General features: G+C 37.8%; 1 protein-coding gene and 1 non-coding gene across 2 annotated transcripts in view; one reads left to right on the top strand and one right to left on the bottom strand.

The window, feature by feature from the left end:
* The window catches only part of CFAP54 (cilia and flagella associated protein 54), a 443,326-nt gene that overhangs the window by 93,148 nt on the left and 326,293 nt on the right, over nucleotides 1–23,885 (bottom strand). Inside the window, exons 52-59 of the mRNA XM_049782938.1 lie at nucleotides 20,324–20,429; nucleotides 17,145–17,289; nucleotides 15,990–16,147; nucleotides 15,443–15,622; nucleotides 15,212–15,338; nucleotides 8,211–8,363; nucleotides 6,572–6,677; nucleotides 5,635–5,728 (exon numbers count right to left, since the gene is read on the bottom strand). Of these exons, the coding sequence (XP_049638895.1) occupies nucleotides 5,635–5,728; nucleotides 6,572–6,677; nucleotides 8,211–8,363; nucleotides 15,212–15,338; nucleotides 15,443–15,622; nucleotides 15,990–16,147; nucleotides 17,145–17,289; nucleotides 20,324–20,429 (1,069 nt within the window). The remainder of the gene's footprint in view (nucleotides 1–5,634; nucleotides 5,729–6,571; nucleotides 6,678–8,210; nucleotides 8,364–15,211; nucleotides 15,339–15,442; nucleotides 15,623–15,989; nucleotides 16,148–17,144; nucleotides 17,290–20,323; nucleotides 20,430–23,885) is intronic.
* On the top strand, nucleotides 4,093–4,199 carry LOC126023601 (U6 spliceosomal RNA). The gene has a single exon (XR_007500714.1). It is a non-coding gene; the product is annotated as a U6 spliceosomal RNA (small nuclear RNA).

Genomic DNA, 23,885 nt, shown 5'->3' with positions numbered 1-23,885 from the left:
CCAAGCCTACATAAAATGAAAGTAAATTCCTTTAAAATATATATATACACATATACATTTCTGGTATACAAAAACAGAAAAATTATTAACAGTAAGAATTTCAGCTTTGGGCCCGGAGAGATAGCACAGCGGTGTTTGCCTTGCAAGCAGCCGATCCAGGACCAAAGGTGGTTGGTTCGAATCCCCGTGTCCCATATGGTCCCCCGTGCCTGCCAGGAGCTATTTCTGAGCAGACAGCCAGGAGTAACCCCTGAGCACCGCCGGGTGTGGCCCAAAAACCAAAAACCAAAAAAAAAAAAAAAAAAAAAAAGAATTTCAGCTTTGTATGACTATTATAATTCTTATTATTTTCTATAATAAATTTGCATTAAGCAATAAAGCTAACAACACTAGTGGTATTTTGAGCATTTATTTAAAGTATTTACCATTTTAATAGAGGGTCTATAAATTAAACACATTTTGTGTAAAGATGATAGTAAAAGAATATATTAAAGTTTTCGATGAGTATATGTTATTTTTATTCTGTGGGGACTTTCTTCATGGGGTGGCCATACTGGGTAGTGTTCAAGGCTCACTCCTGGCTTTGTGCTCAGGGGTCACTCCTGGTGAGGCTTCAGGGATCATAACTGATACTAGGGATTGTCCCCAGGTTAGCTGCATGTAAGACTGTTGCCTTATCTACTGTACTATCTCTGGTCTTTTTCTTGTTAGGAAATTACTATAAAAATATGTAATAAGAAAGTTCCAAAAGAAAAGCAAAATTTATATCGAATGTAGATTTTTTATTATTTGTATATGTAGTCAGTTTTAAATATAGGACCGTTAATACTGTAAAAATAAGTAGAAAGAAACTCCATCAGCAATATAATATCTGCCTATTTTATTTTCTAACAAAAAGTAAAATAAGTATTAATAAGCAATTCTTAAGACTTACTTGATCTTGATACAATTAACTACCATTAGACTACTTGACTATAGTTTTTATTCTGCTCTTTTAGCCAATCGTTTAATCTCCAATCAAATGGAAGAATAAAATAATCACAAAATTATTTCTTTTATTCTTGCTACTCTATATCCCAGTAAAAGAAAAGTCGGTGAGTAATGCTTTTGCTAGAGCAGAAACTACAAAGTATAAATATAGCCTCTTCCAGTTCAAATATTAAAATTGGCAGAAAATGATATCTGGAATTACATGCTCAGGGAAACCCAAGCAACGAACCACTGTCCCCAAATAGGAATGTCCTACTCATTCGGTATAATGAAGCTACTTGGTCTCTATGAAGACCTTGCCAACCTACTATTTGATCTTGGGAAATTTACCTACTTAAATTCTGGGAAATGGTGTAATAAGCTCTTTTATTCATATATATGATTATAAGCTAATTATATAAGCTACTAAGTGATGAATACAGAATATTATTAACTTGGTCTAATGTAATTAAGCAAATTTTAAGAATTCATTCTCAACTGAAGGGAAGGTTTTACTGAGGTTAAGGTTAGCTAGAACTCAGAATATAAAAATTAAGTGCTGTAGAGAATTTGGTGGGTATTTATTTAGATGGAATAGGCTTTCAACGACATATAGAAGTTGCTTTCCTATAAACTGAGGCAAAAGAAAAATTTTATCTAGATTAATAATGAATGTTCTTCATTTGTAGAAGATAATATATTTTATGCAGAGAAATAACAATTCACACACAAATTTAGAACATATAGGGCAAGAATCAAGTCCACAGAATATTAATTCAATACTCATAATTAATTATGTCTATATACCATCAATGAACAACTGAACTAAAATGGGAAAATTTCATTCACAATGAATATAAGATCTAAGATGTACAAGATTTATACTGTTAAATATAGAATTATTGTTAAGAGAAATTAACATCTAAATAAATTAACAAATATTGTTAAAGTGGTACTTTTCCCAATTTTTATATTCAACGTAATCCTTACCAAAATTACATGGCTTTCTTTTTGCATAAATTAACATGAAGGTGCTAATATGGTACCTGAAAATGCAAAGGACTCAAAGAAGTGAAAGCAAGTTTAAAAAGAAACAGCATACTGTTAACCAGAGCTGTCTGGTCCAAATATCAGTAGGGCCTTTAAGAGAATTGCCCAACCTAATGTCTGATAGGGAAGCATCAGTTTAGGCAAATAAGAAGGAGGGAGTCAGCAGCTAAACACTGCCTTAAGGTGCCAATGTAAGTCCCACAACCCTGGACCTCTTCTTGGGCCAATAACTGAAGGGGAAGAGGCACTCAGGACCATAAAAACAACCTGCCTTTTCCTCAATGACATCCAGCTGGGGCTGGCCAAAGACTGTTTGAACAGTCTAGACCTCCTACAGAGATAATGGGGGCAATGGTTCAGACAACAACTGGCATAGGCATGTGCCTCTTATCTACCCCTGAAGGGGCCACCAGGTCCCCTTCCCTTATCTTGACTATTGCAGTGAAACTGTAGAGGCCAATATAGCTACATGTGCAAGAAGTCCCCATTGGGGACTGAATTGAACATGGCTTTGTGTGTATTAAGGGAATAACCCCAGGTGTGTTTGCCACTATTTTTGTAAATCCACATGCGTTCTGCATCATGATCATTCTCCTACCCTAGGTGTCATACCTGGTAAGAGAGGATGAGCAGAGTTAGATCCACCAGAAGAGGACCATTCCCCTTATTCCAACTCTTGCAGCAACTGATGTGAAAGTGGTCTCCCTTGTCAAGGGAAACAAGCAACTTAAACAAGTCTCCCAACAAGTGGAAGCTGATCTGAGAAGATACCATTTTTCTATCAGGATGTTAGAAGAACAGTTGCCTCCTTAGCTGAAGTTGCTCTCCAGAACAGGTAGGGATTAGACATAGGTTCTGGGGGAACAAAGTTGTTTCTATGCTAACAAGTCAGGAGACACAAGTGAGACGCTGCAGCAGGTGAAATCTAGTTTGCAGGAGCAAGAAAGGCAATGAAAAGATTCTGCTACCTATTATGAACAGTGGTTTGATCACCCAGGAAAACCTCCCTGATTAAGATGCTTGTGCTAAGGTCCCAGTATGTGCCCCAAAGTAAAGACAAGAATGAGGAACCCCTCAAGGAGAGTCAAAGATTTGACTTAGGTCCATAAGAGGAGGATAGAATGTTGGGGCCTGGGTTCTGAACAAGGAGAGATACCATTTTGTAAAAGGCCACATGGACCACAAGGAGCACCATTATATGCTAAGCCTATTTCCATTAACACCACCCCAAGCTGGCCATACAAGGTAGCAGACACAGGAAACAGTAGGAAGGTACCCCTAGCCAATCATTTTAAAGATCATCAGAAAGCTAGAACCTCCTTATATCCCTTCCTTACATAATCTTCTTTATGACCTTGGGCAGGGTTCATCTTCTTCTGGGGATGGCCATGGACAGCCAGTATGGAGACTTTTTGGTAGACAGATTAAAGTATTAAGGAAAAGAAAGAAAGAAAAGAAAAGAAAAGAAAAAAGAAGAAAGAAAGAAAGAAAGAAAGAAAGAAAGAAAGAAAGAAAGAAAGAAAGAAAGAAAGAAAGAAAGAAAGAAAGAAAGAAAGAAAGAAAGAAAGAAAGAAAGAAAGAAAGAAAGAAAGGAGGGAGGGAGGGAGGGAGGGAGGGAGGGAGGGAGGGAGGGAGGGAGGGAGGGAGGGAGGGAGGGAGGAAGGAAGGAAGGAAGGAAGGAAGGAAGGAAGGAAGGAAGGAAGGAAGGAAGGAAGGAAGGAAGGAAGGAAGGAAGGAAGGAAGGAAGGAAGGAAGGAAGGAAGGAGAGAGAGAGGGAGGGAAGGAGGAAGGGAGGAAGGAAGGAAGGAAGGAAAGAAGAAAGGAAGGAAGGAAGGAAGGAAGGAAGGAAGGAAGGGCACAGTTGTTTTACAAGTATTTACTTTCCTTTTATGCTTCTCTTCCCCACAGACAAGTATTTTCTAATTTTAAAACTTACTAACATCTTTAATAACCAACAGCCTATATTCTTGTAAAGATAGGTCTATCAATCAATGGAATAAACATGGGAATCCAGGAGTAATCAATTTTTGACAAAAGTGTCCAAGTAATTTAATGAAAAGAAAAAAATGTTTCATGCTCGCTTTGGCAGCACATATAAAAAAATTGGAACGATACAGAAAAGATTAGCATGGCCCTTGCATAAGGATGACACGCAAATTCGTGAAGCATTCCATATTAAAAAAAAAAGAAAGAAAAATGTTTTAACAAATAATACCCCAACTATTCAATATTTATGTGCAAAAATACTAATTTAGAGCACTACTTCATACTTTACACATATTGAAATTCAAAATAGAATATAAATCTAAACACAAAAGCCACACCTATAAAGCTTCTAAGAGAAACTTGAGAAAAATCCTCAACTGGAACTAATCATGGGAAGAGCTATGCCAACAAAAGACATATAAATATTTAAAATATAAAAAATTATAAATTTGAATTAAGATATAATTTAAATATAATTAAAATTAAGATATAATTTAGTTAAAGTTAATATTAATAACTTACAAATTAAATTATATCTAGACTCTCTTTCAATAATATATATACATATTATCATATCTCTGAAAGGTACTAAAATAGTTATATGCACACTCTTACAATTTTGTCAATGAGTGAGGGAAGTAGAAAGCCTGTCTCAAATACAGGCACGGGGTGGGGAGGAGGAAAATGGGAGCATCGGTGATGGGTATGTTGCACTGGTGAAGGGCGGTGTTCTTTTTATCACTGAAACCAAACTACAATCATGTTTGTAATTATGGTGTTTAAATAAAAATTATTTATTTAAAAAAAAAGAAAGATGAGATTGAAAACAAAGTTTTCCTTTAACATTAAATGTAATTAATGATAGATATCAAATAGAGTTTAGATTCTATTGTACATGTAAATAAATGATGTATCTCATTTTATTTTAAAATCTACATATTTGTTAATACATTGGTATTTGGAACCTATATAAATACCTAAATTTATGATTAAAAGAATTTGAGAAGTCAAAAAAATAAATAAACAAAAGATAAAAAAGATTTTATCAAGTAAGTAAACAAGTGTCTGATAGGCACATAAAAGTATCTTAAGATTATTAACTCTCAGGAAACAGCAAATCAAAATCTCAAGAAGACACTTTCATAACTATTACGATAGCCAAATAATGAGAATAGTTAGAGGAATGCTTAGAAATTGGTCTCATACACTGTTGACAGGAATAGAACTTGAGACCACTCACTATGGAACCTATTTGACAGAAGACCAGAGATAAACCTAAGGGTTGATATATGATCCAGAAATTCCATTCTTAAGGACATACTCAAAAGAATCATTCATCTACTTTACCAATGTTTCATTTCTTGCAATTTTCCAATAAAAACTAATGCCTAATATTTATATACACTTACGTTTCATGAATAACATTTTTACAGGCAAAAATAGTTGTCATAAATGTGTTTCTAGATACTAAACAAATTATCTAAAGAGTTATAAATATATAACTATTAAGAAATAATGTATCCAAATCACAGACAAAAATAGTTTCATGATTTAATAATATAGTATTGCTAAAAATAGCAAGCTCAAAGGCAATTAACTTAAATTTCTAGGACAGAAATGTTTTATTACCACAGATGGTAGTGGCGACACTGAGAGCTTGCTCTTTGACTTCATTAAGTGCAGAAACAATATGGCCATCTCTAGGTAGGAGTCTCTTATCAACCTAAAACAATATAGCATTTTATTAAAAAACTTCACCACTTAAAATCATTTGCCAACTACTTCTGAGCTAACACAAGGTAAAAGTGCAAGAAACTAGTATTGGTTCCAAACTCCACTTGCTTTTCACAATCTTTTTAGTATAGACATTGCTATTTTTCTACCTACTAAAAAGAGAGACTTGAAAGGCTGAGTATTCTAGCTAGTCCTGTGCTGGCAACATTCAATGGCATAGCTGCTATGAAGCCCAGCATCAAGATCTTTCTGGAGTATTTAGCACACAATATACTAAAAAAAAAAAAAATCAAGCAAGGTTTGGACCAGAGAAAGCTGTCTTGAAAACCACCCTCTTTCTCTCTACCATCCTACACTAATTAAAACTGAAAGAAATACAAGGTTTTTCAGAAAGTGTCAAAGCCATAAACTGGAGCTACTTGGATGAGTTCAGTCATAATTATGGTGGCTGACACTCAGATCTGAAGTGAGTTGTATATAGTACTAAGTTTTCTGGTTCTGGTGCTGTTGACTAGTGAGTATCCCTAGGAATTCTTTGTAGATACGGTTTCACATCCAAGGGAGGTTTCCTGTAACCTAAGACTGACACAAAATTAATCTCAGTCTAGATAGTATATATTTAATGTCAAGAATATTACCATGATACCCTGTTGATGAGACCATGGGTTTAGGGAACAGGCTCAAGCAATACAAAGATGTCAACAAACATCAGTGTACTAACTGTGCAAGAAAGTTCTCTAATACCTCTAGATATTGGCTATTCAATATACTGTTAGACAGAACTAAAACCCAAATAGGTGTATGGTTAGGAAAATGGAGTAAAGTTTTTTACCCTGAGTTTTGATCATTTTTCAAACTTAGCTGTATAGCTTCAAATAAACTCTCAAATTTTGAAGTTGAAGATCTCTCTTCCATAAACATCTGACGTTCTATTTTGCCTGAAAACAAAAAAGATACAATGATGTTTCCCTGTTTCTGAAAGCTACAAGATAATATTTGTTTCAGAGTGGGAAGTCGAGAGAGCTCAATATGCTCAGATCCTTCGGCCTCCTCTGTCTCTTGTTTCTCACCAGAAGATAGGTCAGTGGAGAAATACCTTTTGCCCTTTCCTTGTCTCAGACCTTCTCTCAAGGCTCCCTTGACTGAACTGTTCCCTCTTTGGCATTTCCCATGCAACTGTTCCTCCAACTCACAATGCTCACTGCCTTCTATATTCTTTTTCTCCTTTTCTCCATGCACTGTCACAGAAAGTAAAAGCCCTCTATTTTAAGTCTGAAAGCGAGTGTCTGAAAGTTACCACTTTAGTGTTTCGTATTCTAGCTCACACAGTGTTCCAAGCTCTCATGGAGAGCCATGGCATCCAGATGGAGGCAATAGAGAAGCACCACAGTAGCAAATGTGGCAAGTAAGGAAATCTTGTAACCACTTTGAAAAATAATGCGCCATTTTGATACAGCAGGTGGAAAAATCACAAAGTCACACCTAGCATGAGGCTCACTTCAGGGTGACTGGCCATAGTAGGTTAATAGCTGAGTTGTAGACTTCTGGAACTTTACTAGTCCAGACTGTATCACGTCTTCCTCACTGGCCAGCCAGGATCCCTCATGCCTGCTTTCTAAAGCTATCATCAGAATTAGCATTAGGAGCTATGAAATACTGACTAGAGTCTGGCTACTGACTGCTGCAGCTCAATGAATAACAATAACCATCATCATCATCATCATTTGCTTGTAGCTAAATAGACCACAGTATTTTCCAATATACTAATTAAATATATTACATGTTTAAAATATAGGCATGCTATTACTACTAAGTTAAAGTAGTTGTATTTTAATAAACTGGAAAGATATGGGTCCAGAAAAACAAAATAGGACTTAAGACACATGACTGGCATGTGGCTGAACCTGATTCAATTCTTATAACAACATGGAACTCTGAGTAAGCCTGAGCTGCTGCCTGGAGACTCGGAGGCACCAATAGTGAGGCATAGGTGATGCCATTTCCAGTGGCCTGAAGAGAACCATATTCTTGGGCCATCATATTTAAGTGCCAATCTAACTGGCTTCCAAAAGGCTCCTGTGCAGGGCCTTGGAAGACCGTTCTCTCATCTTAAATGCTTAGTTAGGTTATAAAATTATGCTTGAAAATATCTCCCAAATATTCTCTAAAGCTGAATGGCAAATGCTAATATAGTTTATTCAAACATGTATAATAAAGGCATTAAAATTATATAAACAAAGAAAGGAAAAGTTATAGCACTTTTTTCTTTCCAGATAAATTGAAAGTGTAGAGTTCTCTTTATCTGAAATTGTTTAGCATGAACATTTGTGTGCTTGTCATCTGTATGCCCATTGTAAAAATCTGTGTTTTATAAAGTCAGGTACACAACTTATAAGAAGCCTATTCTTAATGAGAGAAGGAAAGAATCTGTAAACTTGGACACAGTTCTGAACTCTAATAATATTGCATACCTTTCTGAAAAAGGATTTCAGCTTCCACCTCATGTTCTTCTGTCCCCGATATCCTACAGAGTTTCAGGGCTGTCTGAAGAATATGAAGAGAAGGTAACCACCTAGAGGAGTCTTTCATTCTACTATTTTGACATTGTTTGGCCATGGAATGTCCTAAAGAAAGCCATTGGATGGGAGAGAAAAATGAGCATACAAAGTTTATTATTAAAAGCCTACATGCCACCAAGAATCCCTAACAATAAGCATATATATAATATATATTAAGAACTGTGGTGATCTCTGGTTTTTCACATCTAAAGAAAAATAAACAGATATTTCAATAAACTATAATAGTACTTTTCAAATGTCAATGTTTACTTGTTGCTTAAATCAAGGAAAACTCTCAAGACCCAGTTCTAAAATGTCATAATACTCTATAAAATAATTTTGGGTTTCTGTCAATGAGGTTGCGAGCAGATAAACATCTAAAGGTTTTAAAATATTTTCTTCTGGGTGTTGATAGTACATTGGGTATGGTACTGCTTGTACTTGCCTTGCATGAAGCTGACCCAGGTTTGATTACTGACACCACATATGGTTCCCTGCAGGAGGGATCCCTGACCACAGAGCCAGGAATAAGCCCAGGTCCAAACTCCACTCCCAGAGCAGTGGCCCAGGACTGCAGAATGAAACAGCTCAAGGACTGAGTAGGGGGGCCAGTCTTACTGCCACCAGGCCATTTGAAAGAGTCCCTGTGTATCTTGGGGCCTGACCTGTGATCCTCTGAAACAACATGGCAGTATAATTAGACAATATGTGAGGCTCCCTTCAGGTTCTGAACTTTTTCAGTTGTAAGATGTCAGACTCTGTACAGGATTTGTAAGAAATCTGGGGCAGGTAGTATACTTATGGACTTCAGGAATGTGAAATGAGCATGGCAGGTTTGGGATGAAAAGATATGGTTCTCTTTTGACTCTCCCTTCTAAAAACAAGGCCTAATTCTTCCTCTGAATGAAGCAGGATGTTTTAACAATGCTGAGAATATGGGGCTGGGAAAAAACCATGGCCTAGCTTCTGAAAGTTCTCACAAGAGTTGTTGGGGGAAAGAATGAGACTGAAAGTGGTGAACACCCACAGCACTCTCTGAATTAGACTTGGTACCTCCCAAACATAGGGTCAGTTTTACTTGCTTCACTCTACAACAAGTTAGTGAACTTGAGACTTATCTCTGTGTTAGTACTGGAAAATGGAAGCCCAGAGAAGTTCAATGACTTGCTCAGGGGAACAAAATCTGAAGCCTTTCTCCTGAGTCCAAGTTCTTATTGGCAACGATTGTGATAGTGATTCTATTCCCAGAAAGAAACATAAGAAAATTATATTGATACCATGTACCCAAGAAAACCTCCTATCTCAATGGTATGCCAATTTTCATGTTTTTTATTTCAAATTATGCTGCTTAGTAATAAAATATCAATCACATCAATGAGGCAATTCATATATATGTTAGTTATAAATAATAGTACTCATCTTCCAGATTTTGTTAAAATCAGAAAAAAAGAATTATACAGTTGTGCTTTCCCCAACCAGATAACAGTTTCTTTGAGAACAGAGTCAGTAACAGAGTCCCTATCATATTCCCATTCTCCACCCCCCTTACCCCATGGTGACTCTTGTACATTAATAATGCTCAGTAAATATTTGCTTAAAATATAAGACAGCCTAAAAACATTAAATGAAATAGTCTTCACCCCCATTGTACAATTTGTAATGTACTTTGAAATCTTAAAAGCCCAAGCTTCTAAAAAGCCACTAATGGGAAAAAATAAAGTCAAAAAAACATGTTTATTTCTTGTTCCATTTAGATAACTTCAAATTGCATGCACCCCGTCCCCATCTACACAGCCAAGGTGCTCACAAAGGAGATTAGTTTTATAAAAGTAGCATCCTCCATCACTTTTTTCTTTAATTACTTTTAAAAAATTCAGTTTTATTTATTTCTTCTATTATATATTATATATAAATATATTTTTTTCTTTAACTTCACCTGCTTTGGTTCTGCTTGGTATGAAAACTGAGAAGAAAAAGTCTTGCCTGGGATAAGAGCTCAGGTCAAAACCAGAGCACAGAAATTGTGTAACCTGTCATTCTTACCCCCAAATGCACAAGCAATATAATATGATACCATACGCTTTTGTATAGGCACAGTAAAAATGGGGAAACCTTATGCATAAAACAATATCTTATCTTCTAGGGGTAAGAACTCATTCATACATTTTATAATATAGGGATGCCTCCCACCCTGAACATGTGTCATGTGGACACAACTCAGTCTCCCTGAGATTGGACAGTGTTTGCCCAACCCCAAACCCCAGATCCCAGACGTAGAACTGATATAGTTCCCTGCAACAACACCAGGAACCAACTCCCCTGAGAAATTTCTAACACCACTCTGGCACTAACTTGTGCCAGTTCTGATATGACATCCAGACAACGAGAAAATGACAACAACTTGATCTAAGAGCAGGTTGTCCTATCACATCACCTAATAGTAAGATAAAATCAGAAGACATGTTGCCCTTTGATCTTGCAAAAACCAAGAGTACTAACTACAGAAGACTGACTTTGACAACCATGACTGGTCAGAACTTATCCTGGGACCAATAAGAAAAACCCTACCTTAGGCTTCAGCCTAGGACTTGTACAAAAATCAAGATCTCTAATTACAGAGGTCCGATTTTGACAACTGAGACTGAGCAGAACTTCTGAAACCATAATGAAGACTCTATCCTAGGCTTTGGCCTAGGATCTGAGCAAAAACCAAGACCACTTATTACAGAAGACTGATTATAACAATGATGGAACAGAACTTTTAGAACCATAAAGACTCTATCCTAGACTTTGTCCTATGACCTGTGCAAATACCAAGATCTCTAGCTATAGAGGCCTGGTTCTATTATCCACAACTGAGCAGAAAGTTTCTTGGCACCATAAAAAAGACCTTGGGGTGTGGTAATGAGCATGTACAGAGGTAGTAGTTGTTCCCATGACAGTATGCTTCAAGGGCAGAGAAACCCTGAATCTCTTAGGCCAAGAGAATTCCCTTTCTTACTTCCCCAATACTTACTGTGCCTATGCAAAAAAAAGGGTGTGTGTGAAGCATAAAACCTTGCCACACCAGCATACTCCTTTTTTTTTTTTACTTTTCCTCTTTCTTCTTTTTTCTTTCTTTTCTTTCTTCCTCTTGTGGTTATTATATGGTGATTTTTTTTTTTTTTGCTGTTGGGTGCTTTTTTTTGGGGGGGGTAGTTGCTGTCTTTATTTTTTTAAACTGTTGGGTTTTTTTTGTTGTTGTTTTATGTTTTTATTCCTTTTTTGTCTTCTTCTAGCAGAGCCACACAACTTGAATCATCTTGTTTCTGCCTCATGAATTGAGGGGGGAAATAAAAATGAACGATACCAGGACCAAACAGCCATATGAACATTGACTGGAATTAAAATATTACCAGACTTAAACACCAAACCCAAAGTCAACAACAACAGAATTGATACCCTATCTACAAAAAGCTATACACAGAGAGGAGTAGTTACACTAGCACTCTAGGGGCGGGGTGGGTGGGGGGGAAGAGATATGGGACACATGCTCGGAAAAGGGGTGGAGAGAGGACAACTCTGGTGGTGGGAATGGTCCTGATTCATTGCCACTATATACTTTAAACATTACTGTGAAATATTTTTTATTCACTTTTTGGCCACAATAAAAATTATTATTAAAAATAGAAAACAAAGGAGATCAGTTTTGCATGGCCTAGCTCTTGTGCTGCCATCTAAACTATTACTCTAAAGAAAAACTGTGGAGAAGACGTTGAGCCAGATGACTCCGTGCTTCATAATATTGAAGTGCTCCTTTTCCCAATAAACATCAATTCTGTGAAAAAGAACTTGTGAAGCTGATGCTGTTTTGACAGAAATGCTGCTTTGACCTTTTGTTTTTTAAGTCTGTATTTAATATAACAGGAGAGAGAGCAAGCTGTTCCGCTCCCAGGGAGGCTGTGAAGGCAGCGGCAGCCGAGCCTCTGAGTGGGGATGGCACATCCTCGAGTTGAATCAGGCAGGAAGCAGAGAGCACACTGGCTTTAACACAATCTGTTCAACTTAACATGATCTGTACTTGGAGTTCCTGTGGAAATCAAATGCACTGGTAATATCCCAGACTGCGAGCTGGAAAATGCAAGGGGAAATAGCTTATGTGGGACTAAAGTACTAGGATGATTTAGGAGGCCACCAAAATCGGTTTAACTGCATTGATGAAGAAACTCAGAAATTTAGAGATCAAAAGGTTTACCCCAAGAAATGAAATTCCTTCAAGGAGGTGCCAGGAAAAATAATCCTGCAGGCCAGGCCAAAAGTAAGCTTTGCATGCAGGAGGCCCAGGTTTGATCCCTGACAGCAAATGATTCTTTGAGCATTGCAGAGTGCCCACATCTGAGAACAGTCCATGAACACTGTTAGGTGTGACGCAGAAAAAAAATCACAGAGGAAGTTCAGATGATCATGATGCCAATGATGAAACTATGATCCCTAATGACCTTGAAGGGAAGGAACAGAAAAGAAATAAAGAAGAAGGTCCTGGACAATTGAAGCTTGAGCACTCACTACCTTCCCCAGTCTAGCTGAATTCAGGCAAAGAGGCACTAGGGGGTAAAGGATAATGTTCTGAAATGGAGGTTTTAATGAAGAGGACAGATAGGAAACAGTCACTGGAACTACAGACATTTTCCAAGAGTTGGGGTACACCATGATGGCAGGATCATCTAGGAGAGGCCCAGGATCCAGGATGCAAGAGCAAAGTAGGGATGTGGCTACTGTGAGTTCAGTACTGGTTGGTTCAAATCATTACCATGGATGCTGCTAGTAGTCTAATAGCTATCTCAGGGTGAAGGGCACAATCCAGAGTGCAAGAGCCCAATAAAGAAGTCCAATCATCAGGGGCTGGAGAGATAGCATGGAGGCAGGGTGTTTGCCTTGCATGCAGAAGGATGGTGGTTCGAATCCCAGCATCCCATATGGTCCCCTGAGCCTGCTAGGAGTAACCCTTGAGCACTGCCAGGTGTGACCCAAAACCAAAAAAAAAAAAAAAAAAAGGAAGCCCATTCATTACACTTTGGTGGTGAGAATGTTAGAGTAATATCGAGCCCTGTATTATTTCAATAGAAAAAGTAAAGGGGCCCAGGAGTGCAGGAGTGGAATGTAATGCAGAAATCTTTCTCTTCTCTTTTCTCTTCTCATCTTATTATCACTTTTCCTCATTTTCTTACTCTCTTTCTCTCTCCCTCCTCCCGTCCTCCACCCTCTTTCTATGCCTTTCTCTCTTTTTTCCTCTCTCCCACCCTCCTTTTCTCCTCCCTTTTCTAGGAACTGGGAAAGGAAGTCTGTGCTGGTCAACAAACTCTCATATGTCAAAGCATCCAAAATACTGAAATCTTAAAGGCATTATTCATACAGCCTAGATTCTAGATGGATAACCTTTTTGAGCCCGAGTGCCCAAACTGCCACACAAAACCAAAGAATTTCCTCAAAGTGCCAGCACATCCACCCAATGGCTAGTCGGGCCCTGTTGCCAGGTGAGCTGCAAAGCCGACAATGGCACACTCGACTCCTGCCTGATGCATATCTTAATTGCGGACATTTCCGCGTGCCAGCTGCAAGACCTTCGCGTGCCACCACTGGCACGCGTGCCATGGGTTCAGAACAAAGAAGGCTGATCCAGGTTTCCTGCTGTCCAGGCTGAAAGTAGGAAGTCAAGGTAACTAGTGGTAGGAGGCCTTCTCTTCAGAAATCAGTTTCCCAAAGAGAACACTGGATGTTAGCTTTCCTTTTTCCCTTCTCTTATAAGTTCTGCTTCTTCCTCATCCAACAGCCAGGACAGTCTTCTGAGGCCTGAAACCTTCCCAGGCTCAAATCTTCCAATTAGGTAACCCAAAATACACCTTGCTTTGACTTCACTGGTCTCCTAGCAGTTCTAGAAGACTCCAATATTGTTCTAATTTTAGAGTCACACAGCTTTTAGATTTTAGACACACAGCTTTCTGGGTGTGTACTACAACTTTCCTTAAGATCTAGGCAGCATTCTGTCTCCCTAGACAGACAAGCCCTTCTTGATCATTCTATCCCAGCCTCCCTTCATTATTTTCTCTGAGCGACTACTATCTGCATCTTGCATAACACTTAACTCAATTTATAAGATAGATATTTATAATTTATTGTCATATAATAAAGGTTGTTTATAGCCTTGCCACTTTCCAATAAAATTGTTAATTTCCTAACAAATAGTTTATCTTATATGATATATATTTTATTAAATGTGATTAGGGTCTCACACCCAGCTGTGCTCAGAGGTTACTCCTGGCTCTGCACTCAGAGATTATTTCTGAGGGGCCAGAGAGATAGCACAGCGGTAGGGTTTTTGCCTTGCAAGAGCCAACTCAGGACCGATGTTGGTTCGAATCTCGGCATGCCATATGGTCCCCCGTGCCTGCCAAGAGTAATTTCTGAGCACAGAGCCAGGAGTAACCCCCAAGCTCTGCTGGGTGTGACATCCCCCCCAAACAAAAAGCTATGATTCCTGGCAGGCTCAGGGAAGATTTCCCTGGGATGTCAGGGATTGAACTCAGGACAGCTACATGCAAAGCAAATACCCTACCTGCTGTGCTTAAGGCCCAAAATTTGATATTGTTGCACAATATTTATGATGGGACATATACACAATTATATTCACTGGCTTTATTTCTGTCTTCCAATAATTACAAGAGCTACATCTGCTTTCTTCTCCATTAACTTTTCAGGATCACACAATAGCATATGCTAAGTTATCAGAAACTATTTGTTAAATAATTTGTGTTTTATTAAATAAATTTGAGCATTCACGAATATCATTCCCTATAAATTCACTCACATAGCAGCCTGCCTAAAAATAACAGAACGTTTTTAGTAAGAGCTTGAAGGTCAAATTTAAATGGTCTTACCAATTCTCATTTTTGTTTTGGCTAATAACATGATATGTGGAAGATAGATATTCTTTAGTGGTTGTATAGGACTTGCATAGTCAGTATTTGATGCAGGAAATTCAATCATTTCTCCCAAAGTTAACAACTGAAAGAGAAAAATTGCACTGAGGAATTAGCTCATATGGTCTGGAAGGAGAAAATGGCCAAGCAGAGAATCTTCAGGTAGTGGAAACACAGGCACACCCTGACCTGTTTAATGAGAATGTCATGGCACTGCACTAATGAATGAAGCTTGTCTGTTTTCAAAGAGGCATTATCGCGGAATTTCTCAGCTTTTGTTAGGTCATCCATCAATAGCATGCTTCTCGCCAAGGTTAAGTGAGATCGAGGAGAAATAAACACATTTCCTTGAAGCAATTGCATTATATCCTATTAAAATAAAATTATTCATTATTATATATTACATCATTTCAAATCACAGAATTAGGAAATGCCTCTATTGATTGGCATGCCTTCAATCCTTACTAAAATGTTAAACTCTCTTTTGTTTAGTTTTGTTTTATATTTTTTGGGCCACACCTGTTGATGCTCAGGGGTTACTCCTGGCTATGCACTCAAAAATCACTCCTGGCTTGGGGGACCATCTGGGACACTGGGGGATCGAATCTGGTCCATCCTAGGCTAGCATCGGCAAGGCAGACGCCTTACCTCTAACGCCACCACTCTGGCCCCATGTTGAACTCTATTCTAACCAAAATCCTTCAGCCAATCAGTGTGAATGAAGCTTCCTTCCTACCTGCAGTTTAGTTATGATCTCTGACTTTAAATGCTTCTCTTGAAGACCAATGATTACAGCTTGCATCAAGAATTCAGCCTGTAGCTCCTTGTCATTTGAATTCTTGGCCTCCATTAACGCATCATTGATGAGACTATCCACATCAGTCAAATCATTTTCTAAAACAAACAAACCTAGTTACTGAAAGAAATGAGTTCTTTTAAAATATATAATTATCAAGAAAAATGTTGCCAAGAAAACAATAATTTAAATATGTTCAATAGCCTATCAGAGATATATGGCATAATATAGAATAGAATTATATAAAAGGCAGATCAGGTGACCTCTACACAAAACACTGAAAAGAAGTTACAATTTAAAGGGGGGAGTGCTTTTGGTATTTAAATACAGCAATATAAATAATGAATAAAGTAATTAAATTTGGGTAATAGAAATGGGTAAATTGATAGGTTTCCAAATAGTCTGCTGTTAATCATAATAAGAACTAATACTTCTATGTGTAAGGCTATGAGCTAAGAACTTTATAAATATAACTCATTTGATTCTACCAAGAAGTCTTTGAAGGAGGCAAAACTATCTTGAATTTACAGCAGAGTAAACTGAGGTAGAAGGGGCTTAAGAGATTTCACCTAGACCACATGGACACAATGTGATGTGCAGAGCATTTGAACCTGAAGAATTTCTCTAGAACCGGCATTCTGTGCATTCTGGACACATACCCCCATACTCTCCTTCTCCTCTTATGCTGCCTTCCTGGATGAAAAGGAGACCTGTGCCAATATTTTGAAATCTCTTTGCCTGCCTTGCCTTCATCAGTAATGCAATACCACAGGAAGAGTGAAAACAATTCTTCTTTTCCTAAATGTTTGTTTGTTTGGGGAAACATATCTGTTGTTTCTCGGGGCTCTGGACTCAGGAATCAGGAATTCTGGTGGGAATAAGGTACCATATGGGATGCCAGGGATTGAACCTGGGTGGGCCACATGCAAGGCCAATGCCTGACCTGTTATACTATTGATCTAACCCCAGAATTTTTTATTTTGGAAACAGCTCAAGGTAGAAATGTATAAAATATTAATGCTGCAATAAAATATCACCTGATAAAGACACCATTAACTAAGATAATTTCTATGAATTTTTGAAATATATTTATACCTGTTACTATTCCAATGCCACGAACTTGTGCCACAAATGCAGTCACCAAGGCCAAGCAGCACCTTAGCCACAGGTGAATGTTGAAATACTCTCGAGCATGTAGGGAAATAGGATCTAAAAATTCATCATCTTTCTGTTCAGTTGCCTGAAAATATTTGAATCGTGGTTATCTTTTCAGCAAACCATGTCAACATTCCAGCTTAGGGTGAGATGTTTTTTAAGTAAAAGACTTGACAGCATTAATATCAGTGCATTTTTAATTTGAAAAATGATGTCTCAGCATTTTATAAAATATAAAAATATACACATAAACAAAACAAATAATCACTCAAAATTCTCTATTAGCAATTTAGTACATGGCAATTTTCTATAATATCATTTAGTTCAACTTCACTTTGTTAGGAAATTGACCATAGAAATTTAACTCTTTTTTTTTTTTTTTTTGTCAATTAGTCTTTAGTAAAACTGGTTACAATATACCTAGTTTTACCTAAAGTTTCAATTTCCAAAGACTTATCACAGATAATGATAACTGGATACTTATCTAATGTCCTTTTCCCCCCAACCCCCACCCTGCTCAAGAGGGAGGGTCTGGGTGGGGTTGGTGAACTTCCGGGCTTCCAGCTCTTTAAGGATCTCATTCCTTTCTGGGAGCCGGGAGCTTTTGCCAGCATGGGAAATGGCAGGCCTCCATGCCAAAGGCCTTTTGACCAAGCCTGGGGTGGTGCAAAGCTTGGGCCACTCCAAGAGCCTTTCATCTCCTTCCTCCCAGACTCCAGGGCTGTACCTGAGCCACATGCCCAGGGGTCCAATGAGGTGGGTGCCGGGGGGAGAGTTTAAAGGGGACCCCAAGCTTTCCCCAACCCCCACACAGCACAAGAGGGGATGGCTTAGGGAAGTTGCAGGCAACTTTCCTTCCTACCAGTATCCATTCTGAAACCGCGCAGGGGTGTGTGTGTGTGTGTGTGTGTGTGTGTGTGTGTGTGTGTGTGTGTGTATACACAATTAACTAGGATATCATTGAGTTTAATCTGTTTGTCATATACAGAATATCTATCCCCCCCTTGGCTCACCACCCAGAAGCTCATTTTTAGTCCTTTATTCCCTCACCCTCACTGCCTATTACCCCATATTTAACTATTTTTACCCTCAGTTCTTGGCTCCCCACGAAGCTTATCATTATCCCCATTTACTGTAAATTTTTTTAGATTTGCTTTTTGTCTCTGTAGTCTCAACTGAAAAATACTTCAGCAGTCTGAATTTTTCATTACAAATTGTATCATCATCAACTTCTATGCCATCAAAAAATTGTACACATTGTTTTAAAGCTTAATAGTATCAGGAGTGGCTCTCAGTTCCTCCAGTACACTGAACATCACAAACATTTTAAGTATCAAATAATAAATAATACTGACAAATCATTATCAATGGCTTATTATGTGCCAGGCACTGTTACATGTTTAATAGATATTATCTCACTTAGTACTTTTGACAAGTCAAAGAACGGGTATGATTATTTCTGCTTTATAGGGTCAGGAAGTAGTTCAATAAGCTGAGTGTCCAAGCACTGCTGAGTGTGGCCCCAAAGCCAACAAAGAAAAATTAGACTGGAGAACTGAAGGCTAAGTCATTTGCGAAAATCCTGTGATGTTTTAGCGGATGTAAGATTCAAGTCTGTACTTTCTGAATTTAGAAACCAAAGTCATATCTATTTGCTGCATCACTGTGCACACAGCTTACACCCCAATCATACATGACCAGAATTACACTTTACAAAGGGGCAGCCAATGTCCAGAGGTACTGGTGGGAAGATGCAAAAAATATTTTTCTCCAGACTGGAGTGCGGAACATTTAGACCCTTAGGACATTTAAAACCATATTTTTTTCAGGAATTTCCCCTGCATCTGGACCACAATCAACTCCAACAGTCAACAACACTGGCTTCCAGTCTGACACTCACTGTGACACTCAGTGTGACTTAAAGGGGGCTGGAATGTGGAAACACAGGGAGCAAGCACAGAGAGCCTTTATGGGAAAAGTAAAAGGTGAACAGAGAATCCTTCTTAGTTCTGATTAGGATAGCAATTAGAATTGCCTCACTGAGTTCTCTAAGTGTAAATATTTCAATTAGAAATATAAGGAATGGGGCTGGAGCAATGGCACAGAGCAGGAAGGAGTCTGCCTTGGCAGTGCTAGCCTAAGATGGACCACGGTTTGATTCTCCAGTATCCCATATGGTCCACCAAGCCAGAAGCAATTTCTGAGCTCATAACCAGGAGTAACCCCTGAGCATCATTGATGTGCCCCTCCAAAAAAAGAAATATAAGGGGAAAATGGTCAATTACTAGCAATATAGGAAAAGTGCCATCAGTTACTATTTAAGTCCAAATCACATTTATCTAAATCCGAGTGTTTATCCCCAACAATTATGACATTTTGGTCTGAATTATTGATATTTGTCTGTCCAGTTCATTATAGAATGTTAAGCAAATTCCCTACCTCTATGCACGAAAGCCTCCCTTTTTATTGCTCTTAATATAGTAAGATATGAGTATCCACTTAGGATAATTAGTTCTGTTAATTTATAATGACATTACATATTGGCAATTTTGATAAAAATAGTAAAATAATAATCACTTCTCGGCCTTTTGGCTAAGATCAAGTGTAAAAATAGTAAAATAATAAGCAAGGAGTTTATATAATTTTTTCATACGTATTTAAGCCCTCGACTTTGGATTAACAAAGTCCAACATAAATTGTGGTTGCTAAAGTTGAGAGCTCTACTCTGGAAGAATTTGAGTAATCCAAAGTAGGAGTCACAATGGTGATGCTGAAATAATACATGTAAAGGTGAGATGAAGAACAAGTCTTGTGAAACATTATTTGATAGTGAAATTGGATCTCAAATACTGAAATGACACATTTGGTGAGACTTGGATGTGGATTATCTCCAATTCCATAAGTTCACACAGTCAAAATAAGAAATAAAAAGTTTAAGGACATTTACTTCTATTTATTAGTAAAATAAACATGACTTAAACATCAAGATAAATACTCTGAAGTTAATGGTTTTTTCCCCATGTTACCCTTTCTTTCATTGAAATAATTAGACAACATCCCAGCAAGCCAAATAACTATTATCTAAATGTTGTCAAGATAAACACTGAATTCATACATACAACAGTTGATGTAGAGATGGAACTTTCTCTCCTTTCCATTGATACTTTCTTCTTAAAAAGTTTTGAATCCTGAAGAAGTCTAAGAATGGAAAATACTATTGCAGAACTAGAATAGAAAATATATGTAAAATATAATTAGTATTGTATCTGCCATTCACTTCATATTTACTAAGACTGTCTCTCCAATAAATTCCCCCGACCTCCTCCTCTATTCTAAACTGCTAGATGTCCCTTCTAAATTTTAATAACACTATTGTCTTATTCATCAGCAATGCTTATCATACATTTATTTAATACTACTTGTTCTGTAGTGAAGTTATCTTAGTCCCATTTAAACCTACCATCTAGAGTTTGGGATATGATTGAAGCTAAATATTGTTTTAGTTAAAATGAGTGAATAAAGAGGAAAAGAAAGCTTCCAAGATCTAAAGCAAGATCTATGGTCATCCTGCTAATAAAGTGAACAGATAATGTATTTTATCATACCAACCAAAATAGTTTTCCAGAATTCTGAGGATACAAAACTCTTATTTTTTTTTAACACCATAACTTAGAAACCTTTAAGCTACATAATTGCTCAATCACAGGCTAACATTACCACACAAGGAGATGGGAATATTTTACTTCCTGTTGCTCATTATGAAATTTGTCTACATTTTCTACATTAAACCTCCCATAGAATGTTACATTTAGAAGTGATGTCAAATAGAAATAGAAATATTTTCATAAGATGTATCCAGAGCTATCTTCTTTTGAAATCGATCTACCTTCACACCAAATAATTTTAGGTACAGAATAAACTATTAACCTATAGATGCTTATCTTAATGGTTTTTATAGCATGGAAAGCTTAATGAAAGCTAAAGAGACAACATAACAACCTGTCTAATTGACATCTCCACTTAATTAATTAATAGACAATCATATTTAAAATAAGTTTAAATGTTAGACCATGTCTTCACCCAAACGGCCTGCTAAAGTCCTAACCCTCAGTGACCTCAACATGACCTTACTCAAAAACAGAATCTTTGTAGAAGTAATGGAAATAAGGTCAATAGGGTAAGTCTAAACCACTATGACTTGTATGCCATAAAAAAAATTTTTGGAAAGATAACAGAGAAGACAGCATGTTTGCTTAGCAGCCAGCTAACCCTGTATCAATTTTTAGCACTGCATAAGGTGCCTCAAGTACTTCCAGGGTTGATCCCTAAACACAGAGCCAGGAATGAGCTCGGAGCCCAGTTGAGTGTGGCACACACACACACACACACACACACAAAACCCCAGTACTAAATTGAATTCACTTCATTTGCTTGTCTCTGCCCAAATAAATCAGAGGCCTCTGGCATCCCTGGATTATAGTTAATATAATTCCTCCCTTGCATTCATTCCTAAGGATATGATCAGCCTCTTCTATGACCACGAGAAGATAGATGTGAACTCTTTGTGGACTACTGGACTATGTACATATGCTCACTGTTAAATCCATTTTCAAGCTATTTAGCGGGGGGGATGTGCTTGTTGAATTAAAAACTGAAAAATATTCATGATGATATTGAACATAGAAATAGTCGATTTTGTTTAATACAGTTTTGTTGTTTGTTTTTATTGAGTATTTATCATCTGCTATGAGCCATGTTAAGTGCTTTCTATGAAATTGATACACTTAATTTCCATCAACAGCCTACAAGGTAGATACACTTATTCTTATTTTGCAGAACTAGAAATAGAGACACAGGAATCTTTTTATTAAATTTTATTTTATTGAAACCATTGTGATTTACAAAGTCCTTCATAGTTGAGTTTCAGACATACAACAAATCAAGGCCAATCCCATCACCAGCATCAAACTCCCTCCAACAAGATTTCCAGAGTGCATCCCATATCACCACCCCCTAAGTGTAACAGTTCCATTTTAAGTTTAGATTGCTAAAGTTTGGATCTCTTGATTCCAGAAATCTTAAATTATTTGTCAAAGTTATCAGAAAGAGAAAGAGGGGATGAGGAGTCAGGTTAGGGGTTTAGGATATAGCTCAGTGGTAGAGTTCATGCTGTGTATGTTTTATTCACACACATATAAACAAGCACACAGAGAGGTGGGTTTAGAACCTACGTTTTGCCCCTTGAGTATGACTCTTGCATGGGAGAAAAAAACACAGTGACAGTGCTTGTGGAGGGCCACACCTGTACGCTCATGGATGATGCAGGGGTAGAGAACTCCCCCACACAGTATGCACTCTGAACCTCTGAACTATCTCCCTGACACTGGAGCCTGTACTCTTTGGGCAGGGGGGCAGGGGGGTTGAGGTGAACACCAGGGTTCTCAGAAATTACTCCTGGTTCTTTGTTCAAATGAACATACAAACCAGATTTGTCCACTTGCAGGGCAAGTCCCTTTACCCCTGTACCATATCACACTCCAGCTTGAGTCTGCAGTCCTGATAGTTATATTAAAGTTGACCATTGCCCTTTTGTTTTAACAAGTTTGATTTTGTTTGCATTGGTGTACAGATATTTGGTGATATTTTATGATCAAATAGCCATTATTGACAGTACCTCTTCTCAAGATTAAAGTTCTTCTTTGGTTTAATATTTTATGAAAGGGGTTCTGCTTTGCATACAGGAGTACCCCCATAAGATAAGCAGCACCATTTACTGCCATCTATCCTTATAGACCCTATATTTTCATCTTGAAAAATAGGACAAATTTTAAGGAAACAGAGACTCTTGTGACTCTAGTCAGCCTAAGTGGGTTTCTATTCCTTTAAGGGTGAAGACATCAGTTATCATATGCCCCCCTTAAAATTGCCACTGGAAGATAGTTGTTCCAGGGGGAGGAGGGGCATATAAAGCCTAGACTTAAGTGCTAGGGGCTGCTGCTACCCCTGCTGGATTGCTACAGCTATATGGTTGCTGCTGAATTGTTGAAGAAACTGTTTGCTAGACTCCTTGCTTCTGCTATCTTTTGCTGCCTCTACTACTATTTCCTTTTGTGTGGACCTTTCTTCCTTTCTCTGGATGACTCATTGCTCTAGTCCCAATCTTTGCTCTCTCTCTCTCTCTCTCTCTCTCTCTCTCTCTCTCTCTAGTTACATTAAGGATAACATTTTATTATTTAGATATTTTCAAATTATTTTTTATTTAAACACCTTGATTACAAACATGATTGTGGTTGGGTTTCTGTCATGTAAAGAACACCCCCCCCATCACCAGTGCAGCATTCCCATACCACCTCTCTCTTTTTCTCTCTCTCTCTCTCTCTTACTCTCACTCTTTTGCTCTTACTCTCTTCCCCTCCATCTCTCCCTCTCTTTGCCTAGGGGTCTGGCTGTAAGGACCCTGGCCTCCCTGCTTTGCCATTCTTTTAATTAAGCCTGGATTTGAACTCTCTTTTGTTGGGGTTTTGTTTGGACCTGAAAGGGGGAAATGACATTTATTGCTTTTTTTCTCTAAATTACCAACCAGCATCAAATCCAGTTTAAAATTATTTAAATTTCAACTCCTAAGATTTTATTGAGCCAACAGGTATTGTGAAACTATGTCCTAAGATATTGTAATCACCT

Source organism: Suncus etruscus, chromosome 11 (genome assembly GCF_024139225.1).
Source record: "Suncus etruscus isolate mSunEtr1 chromosome 11, mSunEtr1.pri.cur, whole genome shotgun sequence".
NCBI classification, from domain to species: domain Eukaryota; kingdom Metazoa; phylum Chordata; class Mammalia; order Eulipotyphla; family Soricidae; genus Suncus; species Suncus etruscus.
Note: the sequence above shows the minus strand (reverse complement) of the source record. Positions and strands in the feature narration are given on the sequence as shown.